Raw genomic sequence first — 10,447 nt, 5'->3', positions numbered from 1 at the left:
TAAATTATCTGATTAGGTAAATATAGGCTTATATTTTTTCATAATTTAAATTTTAAATTGTTATTTGATTCGGTAAATAAAAATATTATATTTTTCGTAATTGTAATTTATTACCTGAGGTAAAAAGTTTTTTTTTAATTAAATACGAATTTATTTTATTTTATTATTCAGTATTTTTATTATATTTTTAAAGAACACATCACCACTAATTTCACTACCTCAAGTGAAATTATTTTTAATAATGCCTACAGAATTATTTATCTTCCAGCAACATAATATCTGTAATGTGGTTGTGTTGTATGTTGTTTGTTTAATATTTTGTAATGTCTAAGAGTATTAATAATTATCATTAAATTAAAAAATAGTCGCAATATATTAACTTTAAACTCTAATATAAAACTGCAGTGTTAGCATAACAAGCTAATGTCATTATGAAAACGTCCAAATGTTTGAATGTACTATTTTCATTAAATCTCATTTTAATATAATGGTTTAATATAATATAATATAATATAATATAATATAATATAATATAATATAATATAATATGATTTGTAACAATGCTCTATTCAGTGTTTGAGGCGACTGAGGCGTTAATAGCTCAAGCTGCATGTACTGAGACTAGTTACCATAGCAACCACTAACCAATCACAGCGCAGTAAACTCTTCAGGCGCGCGTCCGTGAAGGAGAAGCGAAGAAACGGCGGGAAAAATCAACTTCCGGCAGTTAAAAAAAACAGCGCGAGCGCCACCTGAGGTGTATTTCACACAGAACAATAAGGACGTTAAGTACAAAAAAATAAAACTGTTTATCTGTTTAAAATGTTTTTTTTTTCTGGTTAGACAACAAATTGTCTAACTAATCGTATTATAATGTCATTTTTAATGGTTTTGTTTAAAAACAAACACTTCTTTACAGTTAGTCCTGAAGAAAGTCTTGGTTCAGAGTTGAACATTTTCTTTTCATCCAAATGCTTCAATTTTATTAATTTTAAGTAAAAATGAATACAAATACATCTTTTCTTCATGTAACCTAGGTATCTGGTGCTGTTTGTTGGAGGGAATTTGTTCATTTCCTGCCTTTTTTTCACTTGGAAAATTAGCAAAGCGAAGATCTGGACAGTTTTTCATCCTAATCTTGAGGAAAAGTGTTTATTCATTGTTAAGACTTACCAAAGTTAAAAGACTTACGCTCAAGAGATTAAAAAAACGGCATGAAATGGATGCCTACCTTCCCGCAGATGTGGTTAAAACAAAGCTAAAATGGCCTCAGTTGTCAAATCTGTGTCAAAATAAACATTTATTTACTACATGCAACCCAGTTACTATCTCCAACCTGGTGTGCAATACGTTACTGGGTGTTTTGCTCATTTTATGTCAAGTAGATAAGTTTTGAGTCACTTTTTCTTATACGCTGATAACTGCTCGCACTTCCTCACACACCTACCCTGGTGATGACATCACAGCCAATATGGCCGACATACGAATAAAGCAAATGACTAACATGTCCCATAAATCAAATATCTCTTGAAGCACACAATGCAAATGATTATAAGATAACAAAAATGACACAGAAGTTTATTTTCTATTATCCATAGATTCTGTTATCCAACAATAATTGCATGGGGAGAAACTCTGGCACTTAATATAGGAGATTAAAGTCACAATTAACAAAAGGAGGAAGGAGGTGCATGAAAAAATATACAATCTTTTTTAGAAAAGAGTTATCTGTACACGACTCAGTCCAGCGCTCGGTATATACATGAACATGAACACGAATGAAATCTATAGTTTTATTTTATGTTCTATGATTCTACGTGTCAACTGTAATTAATACTGCGTAAAAAAAAGTCACACAAATATTAACACGAATGTTTCATAAGGCCATTCAGAATCCAGTGCTGTTTCCTCCGTTTCTGAACTTCAGACTCTCTCTGTAAAGTAACAGTCGCTCTGTAGTGTGCTGAAGAAGTCGATTTCTTCTCGCCCGAACTATACAAGTGGCCATGGGAAAGAGACGTTTAAACCCTCCGGAGGAAGCCGGGACAGCCAAAAGTCTGTGGCAGATACTTCGTAGCTGCGGGAACCGTGTGGCTTCTCGCCAGAATTCCTCAATGGAAGCATCTCCATCCAGTAAAGGTTCGGAGATATAGAGATCGAGCTCGGAGACTTGCGTGGTCTTTGCGGAAGGCTGCATGAAGCTAAAGATCTGCTTGTTCTTGATGTTGCCCAAACTGGCAGCTTTCGTGGCAAGCTGGTCATCGCGGTCTAGTTTCGCACTGCCCTCCTCAATGGGAATCCAGGCATCGGTCTCGCTCATGGCGGATTCTAAGATTGAACACGCCCAGAATTTCGTAGGGGGTGCGAGTGTGGTATCGCTGGCCTCTTCTTCGTCTTCGAAAGGTTGCAGTTTAATGCGAGGATCCAGGACTGTAGCGAGTATCAAATCTCTTTGCATGATCAGAGGTTGGAAGTAGTCGTGCAGTCCGGAGCGGAGAGCTTTGCAGAATTGGGGATACGCCGTCTTTTTAAGCTCGAGGGTTTTATCGAGTCCGATGATGGACGGAATGACGAGGGAGAACGTGACGCCGTCTGACTGAAGCACTTGGATCGCCTCTTCGAAGGGTTCTAATAAGCCAATGATGTCTACGACTTGGTCCCAACGGACGTGGATTACTGGAGGAGAATCCGATGAGTCGTTCTCTTCTTTCCGCGCTTGGGCTATCAGGCCTATCACGCCGTCCCAGGCAACCTGGGGAAGCAGCTTCCGAAAAGCAGCAAAAGTGGAGTTCCAACGATAGCTGCTGTAGCTGTGAGGACTTGCGAGAGAGAGCTTACAGTCCTGCATGAGAACATTATTCCAGTAGGCGCTGCACCGGAAAAAGGCCACGATATCTCGGATCTGAGAGAGGACATAGTTCGCAGACTTCGAGGTCTTTAGAGCTTCCTTGATCACCAAGTGCAACAGGCTGGTAAAGCAGTCCACGTTCGTGCCCAACTGGACTTCTGAGAAATCCACAGCAGACACCTGATCGTCAAGGAAGTCGACTATTTCGTCTTCGTCGGGGTCGTTCTTCTGGACGCTATGCATGATCTTGTAGTCGCAGAAGAGGTCGTGCGCGGAGATGGTGTTCTTGGCCTCGTGAACGATAAGGTAGCCGATGTTCTGACGAAACAGCCCATAGCTCAGGAGCACGGCTTCCAGCTCCTTCGTAACAACGCTATTCAAGTTTTTGTCGGTTAAATGCCGAAACGCAACCGTCGGCCTGCACACGTTCCAGTCGTCGTCGAGGAAATGCAGCTGAACGGCGAGGACGGGGTCAGCGTCCTCGCCGGCCCAGATATCCGCAGTGACGTGGATGTTAGCGTTTCCTCCAGTCACAGCGAGACAATCCCTCAGCTGTTTAATCAGGCGCGGTTTAACCATCTTCTCCACCTCAACGTAAAGCCTCAATCCTACGCTACGCTGAGAAAGTCTAGCGTACTGCGGACCGATCACAGCCATGAAGTTTCGAAACCCGGATCCTTCCAAGATGCTAAAAGGCAGCATGTCTTCAGAGATCATCTGCAGCGCCGCATCTATGATGACTTTCTGTCGAGACTGCGACCTGCCGCTGGGGCTGGACGTGGAACTTACTCTGGTGATGTCGTTGGCGTCTTTTTCAGCGTCAGAGGCTCCTTTCCACTTTAAATGCCTCTGGTTTTTCTTGGGCTTCTGCTTTCTTCTGCGAACCCTGGATTCCATTGCTTCCTTTATCTGAAAGGAAACCTTTTATGTAATGTAGAATTGGAAAAAAAAAAAAAATACAGTAATTATTATTTATTTTACAAAAATAAATTCCTCTTAGGAGGAAAAAAAATAAGGATTTTCAGTTTGTTTGTTTTATGCAGATGCCTACAACTCTACTGTAGTTCCTGGTGTTTCGACAAACCTTCAAGAACCTTTACACCTTCTTCCCTAAACACGAGCATGAAAACGATAACTAATACTTTATTACTCTTGGTAAGATTTATTTAATATTTGCATCTTCTACATCTTGCCTCCAAAAAATTGATTATATAGGTATATATATATATATATATATATATATATATATATATATATAAGATTTTTAGGATAATTCCTCCTAAACGTCTATCTTGGAGAGTCATTACTCACATCACAACTCTAGCGTTTTTACTGCTCTACTACACACGTCCTCTAATAACGATTATATAATTATATTATTATTATTATTATTATTATTATTATAAAACCTGACAAGGCTGTCATGGTTAACTAGCTTATAAATGAGAGAAATCTAAGCTTTAATGGAAAGAAATGCACTCTAATAAAGTAAAATATAATAATTCATCGTACAACCATTTACACATTATCTCATCCCTAATAATAATAATAATAATAATAATAATAATAATAATAATAATCTGAACCCTAATGAGAGAATTAAAAATACTCACAAAATCAGATCCCTGGAAATTGAAATACAAAAACTCACATATACAAATATTTTGTTATTCCAAAGCACTAAAATCTGCTGATGTATTTTTCATTATTTTCTTCATTTTTTTTTTTTGATTATTTTTTATGATGCATACCAAGTACAGTTCCAGTCAGTTTTTTTTTTTTTAAACACATTTTATTACAATTTAGCCTCTTTTTAGCAACACAAATATATGTTTATGTCCTACACGTGCCTCATTAGTGCAATCCGAATCAGCATTTTACTGTTAGAGCTAGATTTTTTCCCCAATAAAATAAAAAAAAGCGAAACATTTCTCAGTTTAATTTAGACCCATTTCTTACTCTGTAACTAAAAAAATGTTAATACAGGAGCTTGGTCAATCATGTTGTCCTAAAAGCAACACCTTTACACAAGCTTCGACCGTTCTCACGAGGATTGTTGGGTTTTAGGCTTTGATATTGGTATTATTTAAAAAAATATATACAATAAACGTTCTGTTTATATCGCAATTAAGAATCTTTATCGCTCTAAACAAGCGCAAACCTTTTACAAATCATGCAAACTGTCTCAGTCATATGGGTTGTTTAAAAATTTATCACAAATAACAAATCAAATCATTTAAAAATAATATTCTCACCTCCTCTGTGCAGTCTGTGATTAGGACTGAGCTGAAAGCATCGTAACAGGAATCTTGTACGCTGGAATGAGGAGGCGATGGTGCAGGTTGTGTCTGTTAGAGCAGAGAGATTCATCAGCTTTTAACGTCTATCTACACATCGCTGGCTGCTTTTCCGTCCAGACGTGAGATCTACGGTAATCAGAAACACGGTACGTTACCTGATCAGGTACGTCCATCACGGATTCTGACATCAGACTAACACCACAGGGGACATCCATCTAAACACACGACCCGGGAATAAGTCACTAATTCAGACACGACACACGATATCAGCCTGCAATGATTACGAACGACGATGACGCACTTTAGTCTCCTCTTCAGTAGGACCAGCCGCTTCTTCTTCCTTTTCCACCTTTACAGACGTTTCTTCGTGAGGCGAAGCGTCCGCAGGAGCGGCGTCGATCACCAGGGCGCCGGTGGCCACTTTACGCTTCAGAGTCGAGTACCAGTGGTTCTTGATGGAGTTATCAGTCCTGTTAGTGCAAAGCGTTTACCATTTCAGCAATTACACAACAATTTAATTAACGGTTTTGTTAATTTTCATTTCATATTAAAAAAAAAAAAAAAAAAAGACTAGCTGTTCGACCAGGTACACAAGCAACGGCGCCGTATAAAAAGAGGAAGCGTTAATGCGTGTCTATGGTAACTGACGTTGCTGCAGTGGCTGAGCTGCATTACTGGAAGATTACGAGGTGCTCTTTCACCGTTTAGTCGCCATTTTCTCATTTTCAGCTCTCTGTGAGCTTCGCCTTTTATGGAGTCTTGTAGGCGTGGCTAAATGTAAACACAGTGAACATGCTTGATAATTAAATTTATAGCTGAGTGGCATTTACGAACACGCGTACGTGAGTACGAGGAAGATCAGAAACTTTTCTAAATCTAGCGTTAGGTCTGCACGATATTGAATAAAAAAGCGATAACTTGTTAAATTATGCGATATGCGCTACGATAATACTATAAATGTGTAAAATCAATTTTAAAACATATTTATATATATTTATATATTTAAAAACTGAAATTGACAACCAACATACCTGTTTCATGTTCTTCTGAGGAAAAGAAAGCGTTCTCTGCTATTTGTGTCGCCCTAAAACTTTGACTTTTCGTAACTTTTGAAGTATTAAAATCATTCATTTCTCGCAAGCGATAAATATTCTACATATCGCGATATTTTGATATATTGTCCAGCCCTATCTAGTGGGAATTTTTAACATTTGGTGTTAAATGATGTCCAACGTTATCAAAAACCGAGTTCCCTCACCTCCTAAAATCCTAATATAACATTTCTACAGTTTTAATATTTAATTAATATAACATTTCTACAGTTTAACAATTGTTTGAACTATAAGCAACTTTTAGTCTTGCCAATCGCTTTTACTGCTTTAGCTCACACACAGTAATTTAAGAACCTTAAGGAATAATCGTTATCCTTGAACGTTTCTCCCGAGCTGACGGGATTGAAAATCGTACCTGCCAGGAAGCAGTTTGGCGATTTTGGCCCAGCGATTTCCCAGAATGCTGTGGGATTTGCAGATGATGAGGTCTTCTTCGGCAGTCCAGGACTGTTTATTCACGGACGGGTCCAGGTGATTGTGCCAGCGCTCGCGGCACTGCTTCCCCCTGCGGCCCTTTAGGTGCTTGGCGATCCTGGTCCATTGGTGTGTTCCCAATTTTGTCACTAATTCTATGAGCTACGGAAGTCGATTTTAGTGCTTTAAAATATTTCATTTCTAAACACAGCTAAAGCATTGAGTGTTCCTTGATGCTCACCTTCTCATCCTCTTCTTTAGTCCAGGTACCCTTGATCAAGTTTGGGTCCAACACGCAGGTGTAACGGTACTTACACTCCTGTTCAGTCCGGCCCTGAGACGCAGTGAAAAGCTTTTCATCTTTCCACACGAACCGTATCTAATAAATAATACAGAGTACTCGAGGATAATAATGTTTTTTAAACTTACAGGTATCAGAGTCGCAATGGCGTTCCAGTTCTTCCCAATCCTCTCGACCAGAGTCTTAAGATTTCCATCCTAAACACAGAAAAAAATTAAAAATGCAAATCTGTGGTGTAAAATACTGACACTGGAGACTCCTTCCATAAATATTAAACAAAAACATTTCCCCTTAAAGAAAACGTCACCATAATCTACTTTAATTTTTTAAAATCTGTTTATCTTCGTCGGATCGTGTGTCGTAAACGTCCCTGTGAGTCAGCTGTTACTACGGAAACGATAACGTAATAGAAAGAGCGCTTTAATATATAAACCCGTGACGACTTAAAAGAAACTTCAATCCACACCTTCTGACCAATCAGAATCCAGAATTCAACGACGCTGTGACAGAAAGAATTGCGGTTCGTCTGTGTTTATAGAGAACAGCGCGTCAGAATGCGAATCAGCGAGTCTGATTTATTTATTTATTTATGAAGAAGCAAACTGAACACGTCTTCGCTGATTGACTCTCGTGGTGTAAAGATCGAAAAATAAACACCGCTCACTTCTTCAGGACTCCACCTGGGTTTCGTCTTCTCGCCCAGCCTCTGTTCCTCCTCCATCTGTGTAAAACACACACACACACACGTTACACACTCTTATCCTGAATTACACCACAGATGGTGACACTACAACAGTTTCTGGTTTCTACCTTTAAATTATATTTTATAGTTAATTCCTTAATTGTACAAATAATCTGAAAGATTATATCATGTAGAACATGATGAATAATAACAGTTTGAGCTGTGAGACTCAGAAAAAGTGTATTACCACACCGACATTGCTAACATTACCAAAAACAATAAAATAAACAAATTTGTTTTCATCGACTCTGGATATTTCGCTAAAGCTAAAACGCGGCGTCGCATTACGGTGTTTGACGTCATTTGCTACGGACTGGGAAACGGCTTAGACGTCCGTTTAATAATAAAAAAAAACCATTAGCGTTTCATTTGAGACGATACTAAACTTCAGTACGTCATTCAAGACTCAGCGTAAGTCTCTAACGGTTACGCAGGCAGCTTCGATGTTTGCATACAGCGCTGTGTAAAAGTCTTAGGCACGTGTAAGGAAATGCTGTAGAGCAAAGACGCCTTCAAAAATAATGAAATTAAATGTTTCTACATTAAAAAATCCTATAAAGAGCAGTAAACAGTAACAAATGAAACAAAGTCAGTATTTAATGTGACGATCCTTCACTTTAAATAAATAAAGCAGTATCTGAGGTGCAGTGTGTGCAGTTTTATAAGGAAATGAGCTGGAAGTGTTACTGAGCATCTTGCAGAAGCAGCCACAGTTCTTCTGGAGACTTTGACTGTCGACTCGCTTCTTATTTCTGCAGCGAAACCCAGCAGCCTTCATTATGTTTTTATCTGAAAAGTGTCTCTTATGGAATCTGCTGCTTTCTTTACTGACATACAAACATTTTTCTGGAACGTTTCATTTTGTGCTGGAAAACTAATGTTTGGAATCTAAAATGTTTTTGTACTGAATCAATAATGTAGAAGTCAGAAAATAAACATCTATAACAAAGTTTGTACTAAAAAATTAAGGTGCCAAGACTTTTACACAGCACTGTGTGTATGTATATATTTATTTATTTATTTATTGTGCTCCTTGATTGTTCGTGAAGCTCCGCCCCCAGGATCTACAGCGTAGAGCAGAGCGTCTATAAAACGACGGATAGAAGAAACATCCAAACACAAACGAGTGAGAACACAAATTAAACCTTTATATTTTATTTATTTTTCATATATTTGATATATTTCTTATATATTTTATACATTTTACATAACTCCTAGGTTATTTGTGTAAATAATAAATAAAAATAGATTGCCTATTGTCCCTTTAACTGAGTAATAAACACGCTGAGCCAGGTCCCTGTCAATGAGCTGTTACTATAGAAACGATGACGTATAATATTAATATACACTTCTGACCAATCAGAATCCAGAGACAGGTAGTGGAGGAAATTGAACACAAGCTGAATAAAGCTCTGTTTAATGGATTATTTAGAGACTGAACTTCTTGGTTGTTATTAGAACAAAGCGGAAATTACGTCATAACACTCATTTTAAACGGTTACTATCTTACTGGTATTTAGTAAACACGCTAAACATGCTAATTCTTTTTTTTTTTTTTTTTTTTTAGACAAGTTTTGGACGCGCTTGAGAAACAAATAAAAAAGGAATAAAATGTGGCTAAGTTAGTGCATAACTTAAAACATATATACATATATAAAGTTTAATAGAATATAATTAGCAAGATATGCTATGCTAATGAAAAGCGCTGTACAAAAACAAACCGCTTTACAGAATGTGTGAAAACTGTATTTATATATGAATAAATATATGTATTTAAATTATCTACAGCTTATTTAAACTTATTTAACATTAACATTAAAATGTTAACTTAATCATGATTTAAAGAAAATTAGTGAGGATTGGCTAGCTAGCAAAACCGTTAGCTGTGCTAGCTAATGTTAGCCAGTTAGCTAGGAGTGTGTTGTCGTTACCTGGCAGTTAAAACCGAAGACTTCACTAAAACTCGCTGAATTTTAGACTCCCAGCAACCTATTAAACAACTGTCTCACTACGGAGAATAAAATACACGGTACATTTGATCGAAAACGTTTGTAAATGTTGTTATTATTTATTATTATTATTTTAAATTCTCGTGCAAAGATTAAACGCGCGCGCGCAACTTTTCCAAATGCACATTTGTACTTTACCGGTCAGAGTCAAACGGCGCCCACGCGCGCGCGCACAGAGGCAGGTTGCGTCATGAGCGTCAGAGCTGCGCTGCATCTGCGCATTCTGTGTTTGTTTTCCCCTCTATATTGGAAACGTGTCTGATGCTCCTGTATCTCCAAAATGCAGATGCTAATAAAGTCTAACTGTTAACAGAATAACTGATCAAGAGCAACTACTGTTGATTATATAAATATATAGATTATATTTAAATGTTAAGTCTCAGAATTTAAATGGCAAAGATTTAAAACACAAATAGGCTGCGGTGCTTCGTGTACGTCAACGCAGCGCCGATATTGCGCAAATATATAATATGCAAGCGCTTTATTCCTTACATAATTACTTACTTACTTAAGTACTTACACAAACACACAAACACTATTGTATATATATATATATATATATATATATATATATATATACAAACACACTCATGGAGCAATTTTTATTAGGAACACCTGTACACCTGCACATTCATACAGTTATCTAATCAGCCAATCATGTGGCAGCAGCACAATGCATACAATCATGCAGATGCAGGTCAAGAGCTTCAGTTCACATCAA

At 37.5% G+C, this 10,447-nt stretch overlaps 1 protein-coding gene across 4 annotated transcripts; it reads right to left on the bottom strand.

Moving 5' to 3' along the window:
* Positions 1-588: 588 nt before the first annotated feature.
* mybl2a (v-myb avian myeloblastosis viral oncogene homolog-like 2a) lies at positions 589-10,219 on the bottom strand. Of its 4 annotated transcripts, none has more exons than XM_034311627.2 (9): positions 9,649-9,858; positions 7,640-7,696; positions 7,104-7,172; positions 6,916-7,026; positions 6,616-6,836; positions 5,450-5,618; positions 5,304-5,363; positions 5,104-5,196; positions 589-3,757 (listed from the first exon to the last, which is right to left on the bottom strand). In XM_034311627.2, the coding sequence occupies exons 2-9, from the start codon at positions 7,694-7,696 to the stop codon at positions 1,889-1,891; spliced, it is 2,649 nt and encodes an 882-aa protein (XP_034167518.2). In that variant the 5' UTR covers positions 9,649-9,858; the 3' UTR covers positions 589-1,888. The 4 variants fall into 4 exon arrangements, with proteins under 4 accessions (XP_034167518.2, XP_034167517.2, XP_034167516.2 ...); XM_034311626.2 differs by lacking the exon at positions 9,649-9,858 and adding an exon at positions 9,865-10,219 and having other exon boundaries at positions 590-3,769; XM_034311625.2 differs by having other exon boundaries at positions 590-3,769.
* Between the last annotated feature and the right edge of the window lie 228 nt (positions 10,220-10,447).

The sequence above is a fragment of the Pangasianodon hypophthalmus genome, chromosome 16 (assembly GCF_027358585.1).
Source record: "Pangasianodon hypophthalmus isolate fPanHyp1 chromosome 16, fPanHyp1.pri, whole genome shotgun sequence".
NCBI lineage: Eukaryota > Metazoa > Chordata > Actinopteri > Siluriformes > Pangasiidae > Pangasianodon > Pangasianodon hypophthalmus.
The sequence above is the reverse complement of the archived record's forward strand: the minus strand, read 5'-3'. Positions and strand labels throughout refer to the sequence as shown.